Source organism: Moschus berezovskii, chromosome X (genome assembly GCF_049115385.1).
Source record: "Moschus berezovskii isolate FMDL1 chromosome X, NW_MosBer_1.0, whole genome shotgun sequence".
Classification (NCBI taxonomy): Eukaryota; Metazoa; Chordata; class Mammalia; order Artiodactyla; family Moschidae; genus Moschus; species Moschus berezovskii.
Window position 1 is genome coordinate 125,409,225 of NC_142488.1, and position 26,973 is coordinate 125,436,197.

The 26,973-nt window shown below is 39.3% G+C and overlaps 1 protein-coding gene and 1 pseudogene across 2 annotated transcripts; both read left to right on the forward strand.

Moving 5' to 3' along the window:
* Positions 1 to 12,323: 12,323 nt before the first annotated feature.
* On the forward strand, positions 12,324 to 14,009 carry LOC129564034 (uncharacterized; annotated as a pseudogene). The gene is made up of 3 exons (XR_016036978.1): positions 12,324 to 12,396; positions 12,828 to 13,381; positions 13,469 to 14,009. The product of XR_016036978.1 is annotated as an uncharacterized LOC129564034 (transcript).
* RAP2C (RAP2C, member of RAS oncogene family) lies at positions 13,804 to 26,652 on the forward strand. The gene is made up of 3 exons (XM_055393271.2): positions 13,804 to 14,294; positions 16,749 to 17,067; positions 24,171 to 26,652. Exons 1-2 carry the CDS (start codon positions 14,022 to 14,024, stop codon positions 17,025 to 17,027), a joined length of 552 nt encoding a protein of 183 aa, XP_055249246.1. The 5' UTR covers positions 13,804 to 14,021; the 3' UTR covers positions 17,028 to 17,067; positions 24,171 to 26,652.
* Positions 26,653 to 26,973: the final 321 nt, after the last annotated feature.

The following is a 26,973-nucleotide window of genomic DNA, read 5'->3' on the forward strand; positions in this document are numbered from 1 at the left end:
AAGATCCCCTGGAGAAGGAAATGGCAACCCACTCCAGTACTCTTGTCTGGAAAATCCCATGGACAGAGAAGCCTGGGATCACAAAGAGTCAGACACGAGACACATGGACCAAGAGACTTGAAATAACAGAAAGCAAACCATGCAACAAAAGAGGGGGAAACCCTTTTGTAACTAACTGGCAAATATGAAAGGGTTAGTGTTGAGAAACAAGTAGCAAATAAATTTAAAAAATCATGTTGATTACGTTACCCTCTGGCAGGCAAGTATGGAAGCAGTGGTGTACTTGGGTTGGTTAAACTGGTGTTACAACATCCCACAAAAGAAAGTGTGCCTACACTGCCAACATTGCTAACTGTGCAATAACTCTTTAAATACACTATGGAAAAGGGTTCTTTCATGATACTTGGTGAACTCCAAGATCTTGACTATTATTGGTATGCCACTTAACTTTTTTGAACCTCAGTTTTTTCATCTATAAAATGGGGGATATGATGCCTACTTCAAACAGGATTGCTGTGGGAGGTATCTAGCTCATTTAGCACAACGAATTCCTGAGTAGAGGGGGAGGTTCAGTAAGTGTTACTTTAAGAGGTCTTCCTTCAGATGAAAGATGCTATTTGTCCCAAAACTGTAACAGCAAGGATCAGTCAGGTATAATATATAACTGTTTATAATGTAGCTGGTGTTTGTAATGAAACAAACCCTGAAATCACAAGCATGCCAGAGGAGTACTGTTGCTTTTCAAACTGTTTCCCTCGGGAGAACATCTACTTTTTCTCGTGATGCTCAAAACATCTCTAGGAATAAGAATTGCTTTCAGAGTCAATTACATGGCCGTCAAGAAAACCAATCTCATTTGTTAATTGTCACACTTCATTTTCAACTCAAAATGTATGGCCTAGCTCTATCACTCGTCTTATTCATTTGACTTCACTCTAAGTGACACACGGCTATTCCCAAACACCTTGTCTATTCTCCAGTGACCGAGATCTATTCCAACCGAGTAAATTTGAACATGTGCCACAGGCTATGAAGGGACTTATCAAGTATCTGAATACTCTTTCAAGGATATTATTTCAAAGAGACTGAACACATGCTTCAGTTCTGGCATGTTTGTTTTTAAATCAATGTTATCACTTCATATTAGCCATGTATAAATAGATATTTGGAGCAGAATAAACAAAACTGAAGCTAAGACAAACATCATAGCTTTGTTATACTGTTGGAATTGTGTCATTGTCACATATACGCTCCATCTCTACCTCAGTACCTGAAGCCTTCTTGAGTACCTGTAGCCAATTTGCTAAATATGCATCAGTTCAGTTCAGTTCAGTTCAGTCGCGTCCGACTCTTTGCGACCCCATGAATCACAGCACGCCAGGCCTCCCTGTCCATCACCAACTCCCGGAATTCACTCAAACTCATGTCCATCAAGTCGGTGATGCCATCCAGCCATCTCATTCTCTGTCGTCCCCGTCTCCTCCCACCCCCAATCCCTCCTAGCATCAGAGTCTTTTCCATTGAATCAACTCGTCACATGAGGTGGCCAAAGTATTGGAGTTTCAGCTTTAGCATCAGTCCTTCCAATGAACACCCAGGACTGATCTCCTTTAGAATGGACTGGTTGGATCTCCTTGCAGTCCAAGGGACTCTCAAGAGTCTTCTCCAGCACCACAGTTCAAAAGCATCAATTCTTCGGCGACCATTCAAATCCTTATTTTAAGAACATGGACAATGTCTTGTACAACTTTGGCTCCCCTGAAGCACCTAGCACAGTGCCTCATACTGACTAGAATCATAGATTCATAGACAAAAAAGAGCATTAGGAGATTGAAACTCAGAGAGAAGGGATGAGTCTGTTGTGTAAGAAGTTAGAGTGCTGTTTTAGAAGCAGGCTTTCAAACCCAGACCTTCATACTTCTCTGTGCCATGCTATAGCCAGCATGCCACATTTCAGTGGTTGATAAGATCTCCTGGTTGCTTATTATTTGAGTGAACTTTGTATATCCAACATGGGTTGGCAGCCTTATTTCTGTAACTCCTCTGGCTTCAGATTTACTGCTGGAAATACATTACACTTTGGTATAATGGTCCCAGTTCAAGCCCCAGCCACTCATTTCCTAACATGATACTGCATATGTGCTTTTCTTGATGTACAGGCAAAAATCAGCAGAATCTCTGTTATAATACCTAGCAGTCAGTCTCAAATACTTCACAAAAATCCCCATTATTCATAATAATACATGTCCAATTTTACTTCACTCAAATAATAGCGTTAGGAGATATTAATGACATATTTGTTTGGATCAATATAAACAGATATAAAAATAAACAAATAACGCAGCTTGTTTACCTTCAGCCCATATGAAGTAGTAAGTAAACATTGTCCAATTGCCAGTAACACCCAAAATATGAAGTTGTGTTCAATCAAATTGTTGGTTTAAACGATGTGATTATGTGGTGTGATTATATTATGATTACATTAGGCAAAAGTCCAACCAGAAGAACCTAATTTTTTTACTTTTATTATTTTGTTCTCTCTGTAGTATTTTTTTAATTTTTTATTTTATATTGGAGTATAGCTGGTTAACAGTGTTGTAATAGTTTCAGGTGGACAGCAAAGGAACTCAGCCGTACATATACACGTATCCATTCCCCCCCAAACTCCAGGCTTCCACATAACATTGAGTGGAGTTCCCTGTGCTATACAGTAGGACCTTGTTGGGTTATCCATTTTTAAATACAGCAATGTATACATGTCAATCGTGTAAGCTCCCTAATTATCCTTTCCTCCCTGCCATTCTTTCCCCCTGGCAACCATAAATTTGTTCTAAGTCTGTGAGTCTGTTTCTGCTTTACAAATAAGTTCATTTGTATCATTTCTTTTTAGATTCAGAACATAAGGGATGTCACACGATAATTAATATTTAATAATATATCAGGGCTTCCCAGGTGGTGCCAGTGATAAATAACTTGCCTGCCAATGTAGGAGATGTAAGGGGCATGGGTTCTGTCTCTGTGTTGGGAAGATCCCCTGGGGGAGGAAATGGCAACCAGCTCCAGTATCCTTGCCTGGAAAATTCCATGGACAGAGAAGCCTGGCATACAAGTTTGCTAGTTGTTTGGGGTCACTTTTCAAATCATAAAGATAGCATTTCTACATAACACAACTATCTACTGCCACAAACCTTCGATATCTTGTCTTTTAACTCATGAAAACATGCTATGAGCTACCACGTGCTCAGTCGCTCAGTCACGTCCAACTCTGTGACCCCATGGACTGTGGCCTGCCAGGCTCCTCTGTTCATTGGATTCTCCAGGCAAGAATACTGGAGTGGGGTGTCATGCCCTCCTCCAGGGGATCTTCCCAACCCAGGGATCGAACCCAGGTCTCCTGCATTGCAGGCGGATTCTTTACCATGTGAGCCACCAGGGAAGTCCATAAATGCAGGAGGAAGCCCATAATATGGGAAATATGCTGTGGATTAGCAAAAACGGAGTCTTTGGGGACTGTAAATTCTGAGACTATCCCTGGTAGTGACTCCAAATTAGATTCTCCCCCTTCAGGTAAAAGTCTTGAAGTCTCTTGTTTTTCTTAATTCTCTACCTAACCCATCTTCTAACCCAGTGTCAGTAAGTTGGTTTTATTGCCTATGGATGAGTGGACTCAAGTTTGATTTTGTAACAGAAGTAGGCAAATTTTGGATATATTATGAAGTTAATTCCTTTAGCATCTCCACGTGGATTGGATATGGCAGGAGAGAAACAAATGACTCAAGGACCACTGCAAGAGTTTGACCTGAATAGCTGGAAGCTGAAATTGCCATTTACTGAGATTCTGAAGATCACTGAGGAGCATGGGTTTTTCTTCTTCTATTTTTTGCTTGTTTGTTTTTTGAGGAGAGGTGGTTGTCAAAGTTCACTGTTGGATATGTTAAATCTGAGATGTCTGAATACAGACAAGTATAACTATAGAGTAAAAGAGAATCTAGAGCTGAAGGGAGTAGTCTGGACTGCATGTGGAAATTTGGGATTCTGAAGAATAACAGGTGGTACTTAGGCCCTTGAGACTGGGTGAAAATTTACTAAAACCAAAACCATGATGAGCTTAGTTGTACTAAAACATAAAGGATGTGAAGGTGAGGGATGTACTTAAAAGGCAACCAGGGAAGAGCAACTATATACCAGTAAAATGGACAACCTAGAAGAAATGGACAAATTTTTAGAAAGGTGTCATATCCCAAGACTGAACCAGGAAGAAACAGAAAATATGCACAGACCAATTACCAGTAGTGAAATTAAATCAGTAAATTAAAGACTCCCAACAAAGGTCCAGGACCAGATGGCTTCACAGGCGAATTCTACCAAACATTTAGAGAAGAGTTAATGCCTATCCTTCTGAAACTATTCTAAAATGTTGCAGAGGAAGGAATGCATTTGAACTCACTCTGTGAGGCCACCATCACCCTGATAACAAAACCAAAGACAGCATAATACAAGAAAATTACAGGCCAATATCACAGATGAGCATAGATGCAAAAATCTTCAACAAAATACTAGCAAACTGAATCCAACAATACATTAAAAGGATCATACATTCATGATCAAGTGGAATTTATCCCAGGGATGAAAGGATTTTTCAATGTCTGTAAATCAATCAGTGTGATGCACCACACCAACAAATTGATTAACATGACTACATGATCATCTCAATAGATGCAGAAGATAAGCAGGGACAAGATTATAGACGACCTTATATTCTACACATACGTATTTGCAGTCTATCTTGATAGGGAATTGCTGAAATCAACAGAAAGATGTAGTCAGACTTGTTTCAAACACACTTGCTTCATGACACTGGTGGAAGTGTAGGAGAATTAGAGATATACACACTATTATTTAGGTTATTACAAAGTTTAGGAAAGAACTGTCACACAAATGTTTCTCAAATCTCTCTACATACCAGACCCGACACAGGATGGGACAAACTCCCAGGGCTCAAAGCGAAGCTTTATGTTAATTTTGTTCATCTTGTCCACATGGGAAGAGCATTCAATGAGTTAATGGCACCAGAGCTGTGGTCAGCTTGAAAATTAGATTTCTGTGTGTGAAGTAATTCATTATTTAGACATTTAGGAACTGGCTCACCCTTACCTCAACACTTTAATCCCACAGCTTTCCAGTTGACACAAAATTGAGTTCCATGCCATTCAAATTTGAAGGTCAAACTAAGACTTACAGTTTCTGGAGCCATGGTTAGTCTCTCAGGGGCATCTTTTCCACTGATGTCACAGCGGCAAGGAAGTGTATTCTGTCTTCTTTTCTAAAATCCAGGAAATGTATTTTATTTTTTATTGTTATAAAAACTTTGAAAATAAAAGAAAAAAAAAGTGGGAGTTTCTAATTTAATCTATTGCTGACACCTAGTGCTGGAATTCTGCATATTCAACTAGCCGCTCCAAATTTTTTCTAAAAAAAAATTAACAGGATTTATACAGTACCAGCCTTTTAAAGCATTCAGGCACCAGTTCTTTTAAATGACTAAGAATTCAATGTTTAGGCAATTTCTTTCTAGTCTCAATTTTGGTTACCTGCTGGGGAAGTTCCTGAAAGCACATGGAGGCCCAAGTAAGTCTGAATTTCCCTTTCTGTAAGTTGTGAACATATGGGATAAACTCCCCTTGGAAACTGAGTCAGATGGGCCTGAAATCTGCAATGTTTTCATAACCATACTTTCAACTATTGAAGAATCCTCAAGTTCACATTAAGGGTTTATACTATACAGGTGAAATTTAGCCCGCATGCAACTACTGTAAACTATCATTTGCAAAAAAAAATGAACTAGTAAATGAGGGAGGGGGAAATGACTTTTTATCCCCAGCTTTATTGAGATATAATTAGCACAGAACACTGTGTAAAGGTAACGTGTGCACTGAGACAATCCATATATGTATATATTGTGAAATGATGGCCACAATAAGGTCAGTTAATGCATCTGCACCTCACTTAGTTACCTTGTTTGTGTGCATGTGTGGTGAGAACATCTAAGATTTACTCTTAGCAACTTTCAAGTACACAATACAGTATTGTTAACTATAGTTGCAAGGCTGTGCATTCCAACTCTAGAACGTATTCATACTATAACTGAAAGTTTGAACACTGACCACCTTCACCCATTTCCCCCATACACTTCCCCTGGCAATCACCAATTTACTCTGTTTCTGTGAGGTTTTTATTTTTTTGATTCTACATATGGGTGAGGTTGTACCATATTTGTCTTTCTCTATTTGACTTCTTTTTCACCTAGTATAATGCCCTCTAGGCTTATACCTGTTGCCACAAATGTCAGTATTTCCTTCATTTTTTATGGCTGAGAAGTCTTTTATTTTACACATATTAAATATAAATATATAATATGTATAAATATGAATAATGCTGCTGCTGCTGCTGCTGCTGCTAAGTCACTTCAGTCGTGTCCGACTCTGTGTGACCCCATAGACGGAAGCCCACCAGGCTCCCCCGTCCCTGGGATTCTCCAGGCAAGCACACTGGAGTGGGTTGCCATTTCCTTCTCCAATGTGTGAAAGTGAAAAGGGAAAGTGAAGTCGCTCAGTCGTGTCCGACCCTTAGCGACCCCACGGACTGCAGCCCACCAGGCTCCTCCATCCATGGGATTTTCTAGGCAAGAGTACTGGAGTGGCTTGCCATTGCCTTCTCCGAAATATGAATAATACTTAGTTGATATTTGAACTAGCCTGGTAGTTTCAAATGAATGGTATTCATTTGAAATGAATAATTATCTGGGAGGCATGTCTTTAGCTTTCTAAAGTTCAAACCTGATAATAATCATCATTCATTAAACACATGCCAGGCATTTAGGTAATTTTTTCTTACTTAATCGTCACAACACCTAAATAAGGTAAATGCTATTTTCCACTTTACACATGAAGAAAGGGAAAGCCAACGAAGGTTAAGTAACTTGCCCCAGGTCATACAAGTAGTACAGCCAATATTAGAACTTAGGCCTGGATTCTGAATCCCCTACTTTTGCTCAGTGCAGTACTGCTGCACCTTCGAAAAACTACCTTCCATGACTTCCTACAACTTCCAGAGCAAAAATCAAACCCCTCAGCTTACTACATAAGGCTTCTCTTTATCTGGGTATGGCCCCTACTACCCTGTCTGGCCTCGATGCCTACAGGAAATCACTGACTCCCAAAACCCTCCCCTGATGCCCTACAGAAGTCTTTCAGAGCATCCTGGCCATGTCTCTATCATGGCTCTTGCCACACTTTAACATAAATATTGACTTCATTGTCTGTGTTCCTCAAATGGCCATGAACTCTTTAGGGGACTCTGTCTTATCCATCTTTTTATTCCCACTATCTAGCAAAGGGCTTGGCATAGAGTAGGAATTCAACTAATGTGTGTTGAGTGAATGAGTGAATAGATTAATGAATTTTGATCAGGGAAGTTCTACCACTTTTTAGAACAATGCGCTTAAAGTGTGCTCCTAGGACCAGCAGCAGCCGCGTCATCCAGCAATCTAGATGTGCAAATGATTGGCCCTGCCCTGAAGTTGGAAACTCTGGGACTGAGTCCCAGCCATCTGTAATGTAACAACACCTCCAGGTGATTCAGATGCATGGAAATGAAGAGTATGGTTAAACACCAGATTAAAAATTTCAATAAACATGCAGATATAAACAATAAAAAGATCCTGGTTATTATTAAAACTAATTCCTTACATTTATGTGGTACTTGATGAATCAGAAAAGGCTTTTTTCCTAACTGCTACCTTTGAAGTTAAAAAGAAATGGAGAGGGAAAATGATTAAGGAGTTCAGATCTGTTTTAGGTACATACCTATTTAGTAGGTCTCTGAGTTCCAAGGAACTAGCTCTCTGAGCTGTCACATCTGGAAAACAAGAGTTTTGTGTCTCCAGAGGAGTGTTTGCGTGGCTGGGCTGGGGTAGCAGCCTACGTGGTGAACAGTCCTTCCGGTGAAATCCCATTGGGTGGATGAAGGATTCCAGGTGGGCAAGGTTAAATGTAATTAAATACTAATTGGAAAGCTAAAGGTACGAGGGAAAAGACATACTCAGGCTATGAGGGGTACATGAGCCTTGTTAATACTTTACACAGACATGAAGATTCGGTAAGTAAAAGCAGCAGCTTGCCAAATTATATGACCCCATTCTTAATTTTAAAAGTATTATTTCACTCTCAGAGAAAAAAATATGTGAATGGCATTAAAATATAATGGTGATTTTTTTCCTTTGGCTAGTGGGATGGCCTTTAAATTTTTTTTCAGAATGTTTTACCAAAGCATTTTTAATAACGAGGAAAAGATAACAAAGGTATAAAATGTGTGTACCCGGTGGGGACTGACATGCAAAGCTAACAGGTGGTGTAGCTGGAGGCAAGATTTTAAAAAGAAGATTGGAATCTTTGAGGCTGGAAAGAACCCAGGACAATCTGATAGCAAGAGGCCTCCCGAAAACACTGAAATAAGAAGAGGCAATGCTCTGCTGAAGATTTCTGTGGGCAAAGACCAAAGACACTACCGACTCAGCCTTCTGCAGTTTAACTCAAAGGCAACTTCAAGCAAAAGAGAAGAGCCTGCAAGGTGGATAGAACGTGGCTTGGTCTTTCCCCCCACCCCCACCCCACCCCGACCCCCCAGGACCTGGAAAGTGAGAGGGTTCAATTATCGAGAAGAGTTAATGATTCCAGCAATCACAACAGAAGGAAGTATAAACTAAAAGTGAGGAATAAGAGAAATGAACAACTAGTGCCTGAAGCAAACTGTTTAGCACTTTAAACCTATGCCAAGCTAATTGCATAAAAATGAGATTATGTACCTGTAACTTACATATACTGCATACAGTTTATACTCTAAGATTTCTTGGCTGTGGTAAAAATCGGCTGTGTTCTTGAAAATGATTGCCCCAGCAATAGTTACTTTGAGTAGAGATTCATACAGAATTAAAGCAAAAGTTCTAAATCTCAAGGGCACACTCTTGGGAGAAGTGACCCCTCCTCCCGACTTTGAGCCTTGGGAGTGGAAAGTTATTATTTGCGCAGTTACATTTCTTGAGCAGTTAGTGTTTGGAAGGCTAAGAGCTTTTAATGGATTGACTCATTTATTCTTCAGAGGAGCCCTATGAGTTAGATACTGCTATTATGTCCAGCTTTACAAATAAGGGAATCAAGATCTGGCTGGCAAAGGGCAATGTTAGGACTGTCTGACTTTGACACCCAAATTCCTTCTGTAACACTAGCCTGCATTTGTTAGTCTGGAAAATACCCTAAAGCAAGTAACAATAGTTATAAAATACTACAATTAATAAGGGCAAGGTTATAAAGAAACAGATATGTTTCTGTGTTGGTCACACTGCATTCACAGGAAATGTGAATTACTATGATCTCTTTGAAGGACAAGTTGGTAATATTTATGAGAAGAATTTTAGGGCAAGTACACTTTGTTTCCATTACCGAGCTACTGGAAATTCACCCTAAACATTAAACTGGCAAGAACACATGCAAGATGTTCAGTGCAAAGAACTGGAAGCAACCAGCATTGTTTAATAGGAAACTGGTTAACTAATTCATGGTTCAGCCATTTAAAAAAACTGAAGTGGGTCCATAGGTTCTGAAATTGAAAAATCACCAAGATATGGTAAGTGGAAAAAGCAAGGTGCAGAATGGTGTGTGTAGTAAGATTACTTTAGTAGTAAAAGGACACACATAGAAGATGGATTGATAGCTATACTAGCATATAAACATTTTGCCCCAAAAGGAAACGGAAAAAGCCTTTAACAATAAATACCTTTGGAAAGAGTAACTGAATTACTATTTTTGTGCCATTTGGAGATACTTGGACTTGTAAAGTTTTGTTTTCTCCATGTTCACTTTTTTTTTAAGAAAAACATTTTATTAAATCTTGAAAAAAAACCTAATAGCTAGCATTTATTGAAGTTTCATAATGAGCAAGGGACTGTGCTAAGCATTTTGCATGTAATAATTCATTATAGTCTCACATTTAATGATTAGGTCCGTTTTTGAGGTAAGGCATTTGAGGCTCAGGTGAAATCACTTGCTTGAGGTCCCACAGCTAGGAAGTGGGGGAACTGCTATTTTAAATGCTCGGCCCCCTCAATTTGGAGCCCTTGGCTCTCAACTGCCAGGCTGTGCTCTTGTCCCTGGTCTTTATAGTCTCACTGCCTAGTAAAAGTAAACTGGTGAACAACTGGAGTCTAATGAGATAATGTATGTGAAAATACTTTTCTAAGTATAGAGATGTTTGGAGAGGACAGGAAGAGCAGGAGGAGGGAGTTTAAATGGGGCGGGCCTGTCCACTGACCCCTAGACAGTTAGGATATTGGCTTTGGTTTGCTTTTGAGGAAAGGATGATCAACAAACTTTTTTCTCCTTTAAAATATGAAATTATATTTATTCCTTTTTTCCCCCAAGAATACCTGATTACTGTTTTAAAATTAAAATGACACACGGAAATGAAAATCCTTTCACAATATCCTTCACTAATGACTTTCAGGTTTTAATGGCTATATAACTATATGTTGCACCACTCCCACATATTTTACACAAATGGGGGCAACTACATATTTGTCCCTGGTGGCTCAGTGGTAAAGAATCTGCCTGCAATGCAGAAAGTGAAGGAGACGCACGTTCAATCCCTGGGTTGGGAAGATCCCCTAGAGGAGGGCATGACAACCCACTCCAGTATTCTTGCCTATAGAATCCCATGGACAGAGGAGCCTGGTGGGCTACAAGTCCATAGGGTCGAAAAGGGTCAGACACAACAGAAGCGACTGAGCACACATGTATTTGTTCAGTATCTTGCTTTTTCTTCATCCTTACAATATATCTTGGCCATCTTTTCATATCAGCATTTACAAATATACTTTTCTCTTTTTAATAGCTTCACAATATCCTATTTTTTGAGTGTTTACACACATTATTTTTTAAATTATCTATTGAAGGATATTGGGAGAAGGCAATGGCAAGCCACTCCAGTACTCTTGCCTAGAAAATCCCATGGACAGAGGAGCCTGGTAGGCTGCAGTCCATGGGGTCGCTACTAGTTGGACACGACTGAGCAACTTCACTTTCAGTTTTCACTTTCACACATTGGAGAAGGAAATGGCAACCCACTCCAGTGTTCTTGCCTGGAGAATCCCAGGGACGGCGGAGCCTGGTCGGCTGCCGTCTATGGGGTCGCACAGAGTCGGACACGACTGAAGCGACTTAGCAGCAGCAGCAGCAGCAGCAGCATTGAAGGATATTTAAGTTACTTCCAATTGTTTACTTTCCTAAACACTGTAACGAATACCCTTCCTAAGAAAGTTTAGAAGGATCTTCAGGCTGTGTGACATTTGTCAACTCTGTAGTCGATGACAGTGACCCAAACAGACTCTGCCCTGAAGGGAGGGTATGTTTCATTAAGTAGAGAAACAAACAATTCTCTACAAAATACTGTAGCCAACAAGTTCAGAGATTTTAGAGTTGTCAACAGGTGAAGCCACCTTAGCAAGAGGGGCACCCTGTTTTGACAGTTTAGTAACAGCAGAGACTTGAGGCAATTACTCAGCCCTGATTGTGAGATCAGAAAAGGAATTCCCCTGTCACAAGCAGGGCTGGGGCAGGGCTGTGGGTCCCCCACCCCCAACCCCAGACTGTCTGGAAACAGATATGGATGGGCAGCAGAGCTCCAAATCAGGCAACAGCACGTGTGAAAGAAGCAGTGACTTATGAGGAAACTCATAATTCATAGACCAAACCTCTTCCAGCAGAGGGCAGTGCCTCAGATATCAGGCGGGACTCGGGCCAGCTGGAGCCAGAGCTGGAGACTTCGCGGGACAGATTACACCAGCGCTGGGCTGAGAAGAAACTGAACTGAACTGTCCTTTGGATACTGTAAGTGACATTGGGGAGTACTCAGGGAGAGACACATCAGGACTTCACACTAATCTGCTTGTTTTCTAATATCTAACAATTGGGGCTTGGTAATCTCTTTTTATACAGTTGGGCCATTAGGGCTTGCAAGGGGGATTTGAGGTCATTTTTAACTCCACTGGCTAGTTACTCTTTCAGGTTTCTGGGTGCATGCCCGAGTCAAAAAGGGAGTGCCGTGCCTAAAATATAACCTAGGCTCTGACCCCGGGGCTCTGTGGATGTGACACGAAGTTTACAAATAGAAAGCAGAGGGAAAGATAAAGAACTAACAATTTTATCTAAAAATGGAAACTTAGTGTATTTAACCTTAGAGTCCTTTGATTTGAATTTCAAAGATTATGAAGGATGGTCATTAAAACAAACTTTAACTTGGGAGAGCCAGTCATGCAAATTGCTGTGCCTTACAAGATAACGAAGAGTTAGTCTGCTGGCCTAAACAATTGAAAATCCACGCTTCCCTGCTGCGTAGCGGTTGGAATCAAAAAAAGAGGCAAAACTGAGTTAGAGTACCTTAAAGTCTACTTCTAATCCTGTTGTTTTTTGAGCCTGGGGATAAAAAAGAAAGGAGTGACTCTGGCATTTGCTGGTGGAGACAAGGCAGATTTGCTAGGTGATAAAGTACCGTGTGTGTGTGTGTGTGTGTGTGCAATTATTTGTCAGCACGGCTAAAGAAAACACACCACAGAGGAAATCAGAACCATTAGTGAAGTCGAAGGCTAGTTTGCACGCGTTCCTTCCAAAAATACCAAGTGGACGGAAGACCAGCAAAGAGAATCCACTTTCTTGGCTGTTTTATTTTCCCTGCCGCTTCTAGTCCGGGGATGTTTGGCTTGTGCTCCGGGTCGTGAGATCCGCCACGAGCCGACCGAGGCTTCAGGCCGGGCTGGGGGCCGCTGAGACGCGGAGGGGCTTCCGCGAGGTCGGAGTGGGACTGTCCGCAGCATCAGCAGCAGAAACAGCAGCTGCGGGCGGCCGAGCGGAAAAAGGAGACTCCGGAGGCCCCGAGAGAGGCCCTTTGCCAAGGCCGCAGCCCCGACCCGAAACCGTCCCCGCCGTCTCGCCCAGCAGGGCGCGGCCCCAGCGCCACCCGGCTCGCCCGGGAGAGGTGGGACTTTCCCCACCGGAAGTGATCCCGTCCAGTCTCGGGGAACTGGGGCACCTCAGCCAGTGTGTCAGGGAAACCCTTCCGGGTGTGTGCTGGGGGGGTGGGGTGGGGGGTGAGAAAAAAAAGAGGTGGGTTCGCCCGGAGTCCCAGCGGCCGCCGCCGCCGCCGGACGGCCCCCGCCCCTTTGCCCTCTGCGAGCGGCAGCGCAGGGGAGGCGGTGAGACCGAGGAAGCGGCCTCTCGCCATGGCCTTGGCGTGACAGAGTTCCCCGGGCGGCCGGGCGGGTGCGGACGGCAGGGTAAGCGGCGGCGGTGGCGGCCGGCCGGGCTGCCGGGCTGGGGCGGGGGTCAGGCTGCTAACGCGCGCCCTCTCCCCCGCTTCACAGGCCGGACGACACCCGCGGGAGCCGCGGCCCAGAGACCCGCCCGGGAGACCGCGACTGGAGCGGAGCCCACAGGCCCGGGCCGGCTCGGCGGCGCGAGCAGGAAGCGGGGTCCCTGGGCCCCTTTGTGTGAAGGGCGAAGGAGGGGTGCGGGGCAGCCCCCGGCCGCGGGCTCCTTGGACGCCTGTCTGCCCGCGGGGGCCCCCGTCGGCCCTGCGGCGTCCCCCCGACTTCCCTTCCCTTCGGGGGGCGCGTCTCGCCTCCCCCCGCCCTCCTCCGGGCTGCTCAGGGCTCGCCCTTCCCCACGCCCCCTGCCTGGGCTTCAGTTCCTATAGGAAGGGCATTACCATCCCATCCCCACCCACCCCGACACTTCGCTCTTTCCCCTCCCCCTCCTTTAACTTCCTCTTCTTCCCCCGTCGGGCCCTCGGCTCCTCCGCACTCTCCTCCCGGGTTCGCAGATTTCCGCCCACCTTCCGCCTCTCCGAGCCGCGCCGCAGCGAGCGGGGTGTTATTTTTCCCTCCCTTTGGTAGGAGTTGGTGAAGGTGAGACTCAATGAGGGAATACAAGGTAGTGGTGTTAGGGAGCGGAGGGGTTGGCAAGTCCGCCCTGACTGTGCAGTTTGTCACTGGGACTTTCATTGAGAAATATGACCCCACCATTGAAGATTTCTACCGCAAAGAGATCGAAGTGGACTCTTCCCCCTCCGTGCTGGAAATTCTGGACACCGCAGGAACTGAGCAGTTTGCTTCCATGAGAGATCTCTACATCAAAAACGGCCAAGGTTTCATCCTGGTTTACAGTCTGGTTAATCAGCAGTCTTTTCAGGTAACCAAACCAAGTCCTATGATTTGTAAGAAGGGGGGTGTGGTAATCCTACATTTACTTCTGGTTTGCTTGCACCGTGCATAAATGACTGTTTTGCTTTTGAAAGTTAGACATGGCGCATTTTTGAGGTTACTCCTGGCACGGAAAAGTATCCAGTTGTTTCTGTAGAGAGGACTAAAGTCGCAACCGTCAACAAATGTCTTAAAGTTATTTTTAAGTGAAAGAGAAGTGAAAAAAGAAATGTCAGCTTGTGTATGTTTAGCCTGGACTGTAGCCTTCTGAAGTTGCTTGTTAAAGTCCACAAGCCTTCGTTAAGGTACTCAAGCAAACAACATTTAAAAGATAATCTCGGGCAAGTAGAGCACTTTGTAAGGAAAATTATTTGGAGATGATTTTCTGTTCCACAGATAAATTCCTCTGCGTCTGCTTCGCCCTCCCCCTTTCTGTTCTCACCCAAGTCTCTCAACCAGATTTCTAAATCTTAGGGCTGCAAGATGATGAACTCAAGACCTGCCTTCTAGGCATTCTACTTACTTGGATCATGTGAAGGGAAGTTAGTAATTGAAAAGACTAGTATCTAAAATTAATAACAAACAAAAATCTAGAATGACTTTTTTTTTTCAGTTCAGCTAAATTGATTCTGATAACATTGACTATATTTATAGAAAATATGTGGATCTGGGAACACTGAACAAGTGCAGATTTTTAACCCCCCGGCTAGGTGGTGGTCCAGTTTCTCTGGAAAAATCTGTCGTGTCCTTCACTGGGAGACAGACTGGAGGTTTAACATTATTTTAAGAGATGCAATAAATGTTGCTATTTATTCCTTGAAAATAAATAACCTCGTATTGACCCATTATATTGACCTTCATTGATTTAGGAAATGGATATTTTTTCTGCATTTAAAGGTATGCACTTAATGTTGCTTACTTAAGAGACTAAGTGTTTTAGCCAAGCCATTGTGCTAATTTCACTTTTCTTAGTATTTTATCTTGAAATGAACTTTCCCAGTGACCTGATGTAGCAACTTCAGGGTTTTTTTGTTCTTTTAAGGATAAGTAATGGGTAAATTAATCAAAGTTGCTGTGACCAGACTAAAGTTCATTTTATGCAGATTTAAATTCCAAAGCACAACTGTTACAAAAGCATTTTTCTCCAGAAAGTACCAATGTGCTAAAGGTGCTATTTGACAGGCGTTTTCTTTCTACAGGATTCTTGGGACATTTGTCATTCTATTAGCTGACTCTCTTCAGGCTGGCAGTCTTTTGAAGGGTTTTTCATAAGATATCCATTATAGCTACTTCTTTTATACACATACATAGGGAGTGAAAAACTGCCATTATTTCAATAGAGACTTAAACTCTTTTAAGCCCAAATGCCATCAATTTGGATTCTCAACTGAACTTGTTTCTGTAAGGACACAGGGGAAAGAAGCTTAACCAAGAAGACTGAATTGATACGTGATCCAACAAAATTGTTGCAACTATCAACTGTATGTTTTTGTAAATTTTCAGTCCCTTCTTTTTCCTTCACCCTGCATGTAAATACTGTGTGCCGCAACTGTTCAGATTAAGCACATGTGTTATATTTAAGTCAAACTTTTCAAGTTAGTTAGAAAAAATTTCAAGAAGTGCAATGTATTAGTAAATTACAGTAACTATACAATTATTACATTGTCTTAAATTGATACTACCCCTCGAAAATTGACCTTCCTAGAGAATTGCTAAGGCTCTTATCTTTTGTAATTAGTTGTAATTACTTAGAAAAAGTAATATATACGAAGGAGAAAATTCACATAATATACCCGAACATAGGCAAAGGAAGATTTGACTTCTTCCGGCCCAGATCTGCCCCCCTCCCCGGCATTGTCCCTCCCAGGAGCTGCTCACTAATGTACAATAATTTCTAATATTGAAGGGTATTTTAAGGATCAAGGCATACCACTACATTTAAAACAAAACACTGAAGTGTGTTTGGTCTTCTAGGCACAAAGCCGTGTTTTTCTTCCCACCTAAAACACTTTCTCTCAAGTGCTCTTGCTAAATGGCTGGGAATGCATAGATGGTGCAGTCCTGTGCTGGGGTAACAGGTGTTACCAGGAGTGATGACAAGCTGGCAGGTTTAAGGACATGGCCAAACACCCTTTTGGATTCATATTTGGGGATTTACTTTTGAAATCAGTGTCGACTGAGGGAAAGAAGTGACTAAATGAGTCCTAAAGTTATTGTTCAACCTGCATTTTATATTCTTGACAAATCCAGCAGGGCCTGTGGAAATTATCTATTCCTACTTCAACGGAGAAAGTGACATTTTCTCCATTTGGGTGTGTGGTTTTATTGTGGATTCAGCTTTCTCTACTCACTGAGGGATGACTTCTTGGGATATTGCAATATTTCTTTTATGGTTATGCAAACAGCATAATTTTTTTCTTTCTCTTTGTGATTGTTTACATAGGATATCAAGCCAATGAGAGATCAGATTGTCAGAGTGAAGAGATATGAAAAAGTCCCACTGATCCTAGTAGGAAATAAAGTGGATCTGGAACCAGAAAGAGAGGTTATGTCTTCAGAAGGCAGAGCTCTGGCTCAAGAATGGGGCTGTCCTTTCATGGAGACATCAGCAAAAAGTAAATCAATGGTGGATGAACTTTTTGCTGAGATCGTCAGGCAAATGAACTATTCTTCCCTACCCGAGAAGCAAGATCAATGTTGTACAACTTGCGTTGTCCAGTAAAAAATAAAAAGATAACCTCAATCATGGCCATACCGAGCAGGTTAGTTGTTGATGGAACCTTATGTTTTTGATCAAGTATAACAAAAAGCTGAATATTAATACACATGCTACCTTAAATTTCTTTATTTAAAAAAATAAGTTTCCGTTAGCACAAAATAATCAACATTCAATATAGATAATTGAAAAAGAGACAGGTCAGTAAAATGAAGTTAAGAAATTGTCTGTACTCCTAATACCAAGATTCGTTTTTTAAAGTGAGTGTACTGTTCTCTTTCTGATCTGTAACATTCCTTTGGTGTGGGGTGAGTTAAAGGATAATTTTCCCTGTTTGGGTGATTTAGCATTCAAAGTGCATGGGAGAACATCTAGTAATAACTTGAGAAGATGATTAGTTTTGTGTTTTCTGTGCTTTCTATCACGAGCTAGAGAGCTGCTTTAATTGAAATCATCAATTTACTAATCACCCAAGTGCTAGATTTAGCAGAACAATTATTTAATCAAGTTCATATGTATGTTACATTGGAGGAACTTAAGTGACCTCTGATAATAACAAACTATAGTGCCACAGTGCACCTTGACTCATTATGAATAATATGGTCCAGATGAGAAACTGGTGAAATCATCTGCAGTGTGTTTAGAATGGACATTGCAAAGCCCAGGAATCATTTATATTCAGCTTAATAAATAATGGAGTTAATAAGAACAATGGCAAAATCTTCAAACCTCTCATCGGGCTAAATAACTTAATAAAGGTGTTTTTTAAATTAATGCATTTTTTGAAAAGTAAGGTTCTGTCAAACTTACCAATCATTTAAAATAAGATAACTTTATTCATATCACGATCTTTTATTTTTTATCATGATCTTTTAATCTAGATTGTAATTGGGAAGATAGTCTCACTTAGACAGTAATACCTAGATAATAAAATAAGACAACCAATATCCTGGATGACTGAGAAACTGAAGAAAATGCCAGACTAGCCGGACAATATCAGGAGTGGAATTGATTGTTTTGAGCCAAGACTGACCTCAAGTCTAAGAGACAGTGTTGCAAATGGCATCAGCCATTTCAGATCGCACAAATGATTCCTAATCAAAGGTCTGGCTTTATATGTGCTCCCTGGAGAAAAGACTAACGGTCCCTAATTTATCTTTTCAGACAAGATTTCCTGTCAGCTAGTGTCATCTCTGAAAATGAAGGATGACAACAGTGCTTTATTCAAAATGCTTTTACTCATCAACTTTTGAGCATACCAGAATGTGATGAAAACACATTTGTTGTCTTATACCTAGCTCCATCTGTTATCGTATAGCATCACTCTGCAGACTGTAGCCCAGTGTATGTTTTGTTGATAGCATCATACTTGCAATATAGTTTTTTGATGCAGTATGTAGGTGATGGAGTCCAGTGTTCTTGTTTCCACAGTGTCTCTTCTTAAATCTCAAGCCAGCTTCAAGTTCGAACAAGTTGTGTGTGGTGTTGCATCTTTACCATTATGCTCTACTTCCCTGACATTTTTAACCAGGCAGATAACATGTTGTATGCATTTTAGTTTTATCATCTTTATACAAAATTAACCAGCTGCTGCAAAACATTCCCAATTTTCCCCCCATAATTATTGCAGACAGATATTGGAAGGAAACAATAAAATGGATTTCATACATGTGGAGGGCCACCGTCTTAGTCAAGTTGGCAAATGAATGATGTATAAAGCTATTTTTAAAGCTTTCTTATTCTGAGTTATTTCTGAGTTTATTTCATTTTGCAGCTTTTGTGATCCAAATTACTTTTAATCTGTTTGATTACCTACAGGAATGATTAAATAGGAATGATTAATTTTCAAGCAAGCTATGTTAACTAAAGTACTAAAATCAGGAAATAATAGTATCAATAATTGCTTCTTTTATAATATTGGGTTAAGTTGCCTGGGTAGTTTTTGTTTGTTTTTTATAAGCAGAATACACAATTAAAGGTGTGAGCCTTGAAGTAAAATATCTAATCAGCTGGATTTCTGAAAATGTTATACGGTATCCCCTGACCAAGATCTTCTAGAACAAAACACACTATATGCAGTGGAGTTTTTTGCTATCAAATATGATTGAACTGATGTGGTTAGGTATCTGTAATCAGAGGTCCATAAAGTTTGTGGTGGTTCTTGCTTACTATTTTTAAAAAATAGGTGTTGGATTCTGAGTCCTGTAGCTTGAGTCACAGAGCTCTGAGGGCCATCAGTCCCAGATCTAGATTGAAGATAAAACTTTGACAAGTAAAGGTGATTTGAGAAATGTTTGTCCTTAATATTTAGAAGAGAACCTTGTCCACATTAGAGATAGTAAGACTCAGATAAGTCAGAAGGACTTTGATTGTTGCAAATAGTTTTCTCTTTAATTGAAAGGGAAAGTTTATTAATGCTCTAAGAATTACTTCTGGTAATACCTCACATTTATTTCTTATCACCCTTCAATTGGAGTCACCAGTCTCTTGCCCAACACCTGTTTATCTGCATGTCTCCCAGGATGGTTTCCTTACCTTTCACCCTCCCATTGGCAGTAATCTTAGTGTAAGTTTGGAAGCAGTGCCAGATTCCTTACGTGCTACTTTCGTGGCTGGTTTCCTTACTGACCTGAGGAGCCTGCCATCGAGTGCTTTGAAGGACTTCATTACTGTGATACAGTGTTGCAGCCTTATCTTGATTTTGTTAACTATATCATAGCTCCTTTCTATTAATGTAAAGAGTTGACATTTGGCTGTTGTGATATACTGCTGTTGAGAATGATTAATGTTTTCTTAACAATCTCATAATACTATAACAGAAGTAAATCACAGTGCTGTGGGGGTTCAGGGAAAGAAGAGACCAAAGTTAGAACAGGTTTCTCAACATTCAGGGCTCTTTGTTGTAGGAAGCATTGCATTCTGTGCATTGCAGAATGTTTAGCAGCATCCTTGGCCTCTACCTATCAGATGCCAGGAGTATTTCCTCCATCCCTCTGTTGTGATGAACAGAAATATTTCCAGACATCGCCAAGTATCTCCTGAAGGGCAAAATTGCCCCTGGCTAAGAAGCACTGATTTAGAGGAACTGGGGAGCAGTAGCATTTGAGTTAGGCCTTGAAGAATGGGTAGGATTTGAGTAAATGGGGGAAGGGTAGAGGTGGTTTCAAAACAGAAGGAATGCCAAAAAGAAGCAAAAAAATATCCTAAAAATATTCTGTTAATTCCCTGAAAAGTGGGAAGTAAAGTTATTCCTAAAATGTGAGCTTTTGGTAAAACTCTTTGGGCATGTAGGGTTGTTTTTAAGATTATTTTTTCAAGGATCCCTATATCTCAGCCCAGTATTGACAGAAGTTACTGTTTTTCTTTAAAAAAAAAAACAGGAATATAAAAAGGTGTTCTTTACTACAGTTAGAGGGTCTCCTGCAGGATTTTATTGTATTTTTCTCTGTGTATTATGAACAGTTTCTCCCAACGAGAGTAAGTGGTGCATAAGAGTACCAAACACCAGGAATCAAACTGAAAGAACAAAGATCATTATTTATGTCAGCCTCAGTTCATTATATATGTCAGCCAGAAGAAAAAGGGAGATTCTTGATTCAAGACTAGCACATCATTTCACGTGGCAGCAGAATGCCCGGGATGTTAACAAAGGCTGAACCATCTATGAATGTCATTTTAGTCTAGCTGGCCTTACTATTTCTAAACACAGTGAAATCAATTAACATTTCCAGTTGTTTAAAATAAATAAGTGTGTGGAATCAGAATTGTTTCAAATCTTTTTTCCACCTTTTAATTAGATATGACGTGCTGGGGATTTAGCAGATGTGAGGGGGACATCATGAAAATTAAATCACATTGTATACTTAAAATGCTGGCATTTTCATGTCCAAGTTAAATATTAATCATATCAGTAAAACACCAGGGTGGAATTCTGTTTCTGAAGTTAGAGTTTTAGATAGATACTTCCTTCCCACACCCCCGCCACACTTTAGAGAAAATACCTAAGCTTATTTAAATGCTTGTTTGTCATCCAGCTCACATAATGAGCCAAAATGGAGCCTGTGACACAGCAGCCCTGAACGGAGGAGGAAGCACGCCTTGGGGCAGTGTGTACCCTATAGACCTGCAATGGACCTGGGGTAAAGGAGAGAAGAGAGTTGCCTCATCCTTTCTGCCCTCTACTTCTCCCAGACCTTCACTGACCCCTGCAGGGCTCATGCTTTGGGAGTGTTCAGAGTGGATAGGTGCCTAGTTAGACCTGTTCTAGATGTGGAGGTGTCTGGTGACTAGAATGACTGTATGTCTGTTCCTACTTTAATCGTTTCCTTTTAGCCTCAAGATTAGGCTTTTATTGCAGAATGAAATGCATTCGAGCCATTCACTTTTACTCTTTTACCTCTAGCTTAGAATGAACCATCAGTAGAATTAACAAAAATTGCATCATGGAGTTGGAGAATTGCCACTTAGGAAGTATTCTAGCCATACTTCAGGAAAGATTCTCCTTGTGGGATTACTTCACAGTAGAATTCTAAAATCCAGAAGATACTATCACCAAGAAGAACTTAAATCCTGTCAGCTGTTGGAAAAATTTATCCTACTAAAAACATACTCCCAAATTCCTTTGATTAGCCACAGTCTTAGGAATATCAGATTCAGAAAAAGCAATTTAGGGTTGAAGGGAACAGTCTCCTACCTGTTTAATTCAAAGTTAGCACCTGGGATCAGATCACTGGGCTCACACTGCTGCTTATTATCAGTGGGCATGGTCATATTATTTGAAATCTCAGAATTGAATTCATCATATTAATTTGAACTTAGAGATTTTAGGTCTAGGATGTAAGAAAAATAGTTTTTTCTTTCTACCCTGGGTTTACTGTACACTTTTAGGGTGCATGTTCTCCTTGAAGCACAGGTCCCCTACCATTTGCAGATTCTATGCCATAGGTTCAGCTTCTGCTCTCTGAGTTTGACCCTAGTTCTCTCACTTCACCCTCCAACAAGCTTCATCAGTGTTAACGCAAGTTAACAGTGGAGACACAAACAAGATATTTGACAGAAATATTAACTTTCAACAGAATTCTAGCCTAGTGCTTTGTTAATATAACTAATATTTAAATTGGATATGAACATACCAAGTAAAAAATGTGAAGCAAAATTTAGTTTTTAAAAAGTTCTTTTGGTTAAGTCCCCAGAATATCATATATATATAACTGGAAAAAAATAAAATTGATTATGATTGCACATTTATTTTTGCTAAAAAGAATGGTAGTAAATACCACTGTATTTAGAAATGCTAAATCCAGCTAAGCTAAAAAGACATTCATAAACTGCTAAGCCTTTCAGGAGCCTTTGTTAATATCCCAGGCATTCTGCTGCCACGTGAAATGATGTGTTGGTCTTGAATCAAGAGTCTCCCTTTTTCTTCATGCTGACATAAATAATGATCTTTGTTCTTTCAGTTCTATGTTTGGTATTCTCGTGTACCAATTTACACCACTTGGGAGACCCTATTTCATAATTTGCTGAGCAAAAGGTTTGGACTGTTTGGGATTTCTTTTTTTTTCTTTCCTCTCTCTCTTTCATAACAAAATCTAATTAGAAAAAAGTGGAAAAGTGAAACCAGTTAAGCAAGAATTTGAGCAGAAGCTTCCAGAGTTCAGATTTGTTGGGTATCTGGCTGGAAAGTTGAGAGTGAGGACAAGGATCACTTGTGTTCTATCTCACAAGCAGCAAGTTATACTTCTGCAGTGTGTCTAGATGTGATATCCTGAGAGTTAAAAAGTATGACTTTGACCAGGTGCCTTCAAAGCTTCTGGAATGTTTTTTAAATGAATGAGAGTTTTAGTACACTGGAAATTTTGTGTTCACAGTATGGAGCAGTAACATTTGCATTCTGTGTACTTCTAGTCTTAGAAGGACTGTCGTTTTTCGCTTAATGCATGCTTTTGCCTCAGGATTTATTACTGCAGAGCATTAAAATGGAGTACTTTCTTGAAAAGTAGTAGGTATTAATACTTTAATAGTATGCCTTATATTAATATTGTTGAATCTGACCTGGGATTTATTTGTGTCTCTTGATTTCACTGGAGTATTCTCATCCTATGGAATGTGGATAGACCAAATGTTAACTAGGTTTTTAGAGAGTGAGAAATATCACATATATCACCTTTTATTTAATGTAGATTATGGTTAATAAGCTGATTTGTAGTCTTAGTGTTTATTTTGGCTAGAAATAATTACTACTTCCTCAATTTGATTTCAGAGAATACCTGAATTATTAAATCATCTAAGTCTTCCCTATTTGAGATATATTCATATTCGAAAATCCCCAACACTTTATAATTGCTATTTTGAAAAGTGTAGATTAAAATTTATAGTCAGCTTAGTAATTCATATTAATTGAGGGAAGTCCAGCTTGAATTACTGAAAAATCCTCACAATGAATTACATATAGAATGAAATAATGTTCAAATAGGTATAAAAATTCAAATGGGTCTAAAAATAAAAATATAAAGGTCTTTAATTTGGATATCAAAGACATAATCCTGGTCCTCTAGAAATTTAAACAAAGCTGAGAAATGAAAAAATTACCTGATGTTTGACATATAAAGTGCTTTCACATAGTGCCTTATGTGATATTTATTACCACAACCCTGTCAGGAAAGAATTTTATCCTTATTTTCATGATGAGGAAACTGGACTTTCCTAAGCTTAAATGACCAATGTCCTGATTAATAGCTTCTTTTAATGCAAAAATTTTTTTGAAGTTTTGCATATTATCAAGTTATTTCATAATCACTATACATTTAATACTATTTCCCATTAAAAATATGAAGCGATCAAAGTAGAAGTAACATTTGCCACTTTTATACTATTAAGATCTTTTAAACATGTAAAGAATTTAAATATTGTATAGTTTATACAATGAAGTATGTATTTTATCCAATGCATCATTATAGTGTTGCTATAATTTGCTGACTCTTGAACTACAGAAGATTATTTTTACTTAAATTTATGAGGAACACAGTGAAATTTCACTTTATGATTTTGGTACCACTTGCATGTGTATAGAGATCTGTTGTCAGTGTTCTCATTTTAAACTGTAATCTATATTTCTGCGTTTTTATGATATTTTTATCTTAATTGCAGATAAAACTCAGAGGAAATTTGCACAGATGCTGCTTTGGAGAACTTTACAACCTGGGTTGCAGAACTGAGCCTTGGTAAACCTGTCTCTATTACAGCATGTTGCCATACATCTAATTAAGTGCATAAGGTCTTTGGCCTTCAAGATCCATTGACCTTAAACAGGAATGCTTAGCACGTTTACCATATGTTTAAAATCTGTTCTTTATCAATCAGTCCTTTTGTAGCTTTCTAAGTTCTTAATGATGGCTAATATGCAAGAATTAATTTTTAATATTTTAATTGATTTCTTTAATCAGTTTCTCAACTTGTATTTATTAAATACTCAAACTCAGTATTACCTACTCAATGCCTTTTAAAAGAAAGTTATAATGGAGAAAAAAATTGAGCCTTAAACAAATGGTTACTTCTGTATATTACCTCGCACCAGTGCTTCATTCTATTTGTAAAATCTTTCTCTTTTAAGTGATTGGTTAATACTTTCAGACTTTGTTTACGTGTGGCAGTGTTGTAAAAAGAAACTAAAGATCACATTTTAACCGTGTGGATGGACTATCCCTTTTCTTCAAGTGCAGTTTGTGATATGTTTTTGTGTTAACATGTTCTGAAACTTACGGTTGATATTTGAAATTGACTGTAGCGCATTTAGTTAAAGAGTTAAGCATTTGATTCCATTAGGTTTTCACATGTGTTAATCTCATTTACAGCATCAAATTGCAGCAGTAACATTTTCCTTTCTGTGAAGTTCTAAATTTAGTTATGACCTACTTAGCAATGCCTTTGAAAAGGGATATTGTATCCATGGTAAATTAATTGTATACCTAAACAGAGATAGCTCAGCTTCGCCTGTCAGGCTTGTAAGTGACATCTAGTAGACTTCTGCACATGTAAAATGAAATTCAAATAAAATCATATACACTTTGTAGTTCTTAATATTTGTCTTTCTGAATAATAGTTTAAAGCAATATTTGTTAAAGTTTTCTTGCACTATCACAATTGCTTTTTAGTTATTTCTCGAGAAGCATGTTTGTAGTAGAGACAAAAATCTGTGTAACAGGAGGGAGGATAGCGCCAAGTCTTTGGGCGGTTTTTTCCTTTGTTTTTGTTTCTTCTTTTTGCAAATGTGCTTCTAATAGCCATTGCCTTCCATGTTGTTTACCTAATCAGCACATTTTGTCTGAATACTTGAACATTTAACAGTAACACAGGTATAGAAACAGAAAGTAAACTTATAAAGAGTAATCTTGTGATTCAGTTCTAACATCATGACAATGAGCGCTTTTCTAGCAATGATTTTAAAATTTTGTAAGTTTGACAGTATTTTGTCCTTGGGTTTTTACTTGGTTTTAGTTGTGTGCTTTTAATTTGCAGAAGTTAGTAACTGCAGCTCACCTACTGCACCAAAGTTCTCGATTTTAGGAGCCCAGCTTTAGTCATTTGAACATGCTTCTAAATAAAACAAAAAACCAAAACCAGACTTTTGATCTATAATAATAGCTCAATAACTTTGTCAAGGAAAGCTCTAATATATGCAGTGATGGTTTTTGGAAGGGTGTGGCAATTTTAAATTTATATTGTGTGTGATGTTCAGATAAAGTGATATCTACATTCATGTGATTTATGACCATTAATTATTGTGTAGAAATTAATTAAACTTTGTTTTCCTTTTTTAAAATCGTGTTGCATTTGATTCCTGATCAAATTCCCTCAAAGTGGACTCTTGATCTTAGATTTTGAATTTTATGGTGAGATTGTAAGGGTGGAGGCAATTTGAAACTTAGTTTCTTATTTATAAACTGCTTGAAATGAATACCTAATTTAAGTTTGCACTTTAATACCAAACTTAAAACCAAAAGCTCAGTTCAAAGTACGTTAAGTGATTGTGGTTCATTTTTATTAGCTTTTGTGAAATTCTAAAGGAATCAAATAATTCATGATTTAAATTTTCTGCAGATGGATTTTTTTTAAAAAATACAGTGTTTCTTTCCTATGGATAGTTCTTGTTCTCTCGCTCTCTTGCTCTGTCACTGACCTCAGCAGCAAATTTAACTTGAATTCACTTAGGATCACAGGAATCAGGGGAAAGTGATTTAAAGGTGATTTCTCCAGCACATTTTAAGAAAAGGGACCAAAAGTTATTTTAGCTTCCTCAATAGATTGCATGTCAAGTTGCTTATTAGGATAATAAATTAAATGCAATATATGTCTCGTCTTTACTATGGCATCTGTTTAGGAGTTGTTCAAATCACTGCAGTAGGGCTCTGCAAATAAAATCATGTAACCTATTATCATGGATCTAATGTACTGTAACTTTATCAATGAAAGAAAAAATCTCGAATAACAAGTACAAACATTGAACAATGACCTATAAATATTTGTAAAAGTAAAATTTTTCCAATAGATTTCATTCTTGTCATTTTGTAAGACGACCCTGCAGTCCACATGTTTGTAACTTTTTTAATAAAATAGACATCTGTATTACTGAGGTTGGTTTCTTGAATTATTTGGTGTATCTCTGCTTGTTATTTGCTAACTTGTAAATCTTTTTCATAACGTTTTTTTAAACTTTTGATAAAAAGTCATTACTTTTTATCAAAATGATAATGTGTATTGCAGTACACGTTTAAGCAAGTTAAATGTCCACCTGTGTTCTTAGTCAGCATTCTGGCATATGTGGGAAAAAACTGAGCTATATCCTAAAATGTAATATTTAATCAATTGAATAACTTATAAATAAATTAGAAATTCAGAATAATGGGTAAAAAAGAATAATGACATCCCATATGTAGAAAGTGGCCCAGCTGCA

Excerpts from the sequence above, each read along its gene's own strand:
- RAP2C (XM_055393271.2), top strand. The coding sequence starts at position 14,022 with ATGAGGGAATACAAGGTAGTGGTGTTAGGGAGCGGAGGGGTTGGCAAG. Across the intron at positions 14,295-16,748 it reads TTAATCAGCAGTCTTTTCAG|GATATCAAGCCAATGAGAGA; the intron begins GTAACCAAACCA and ends TTGTTTACATAG.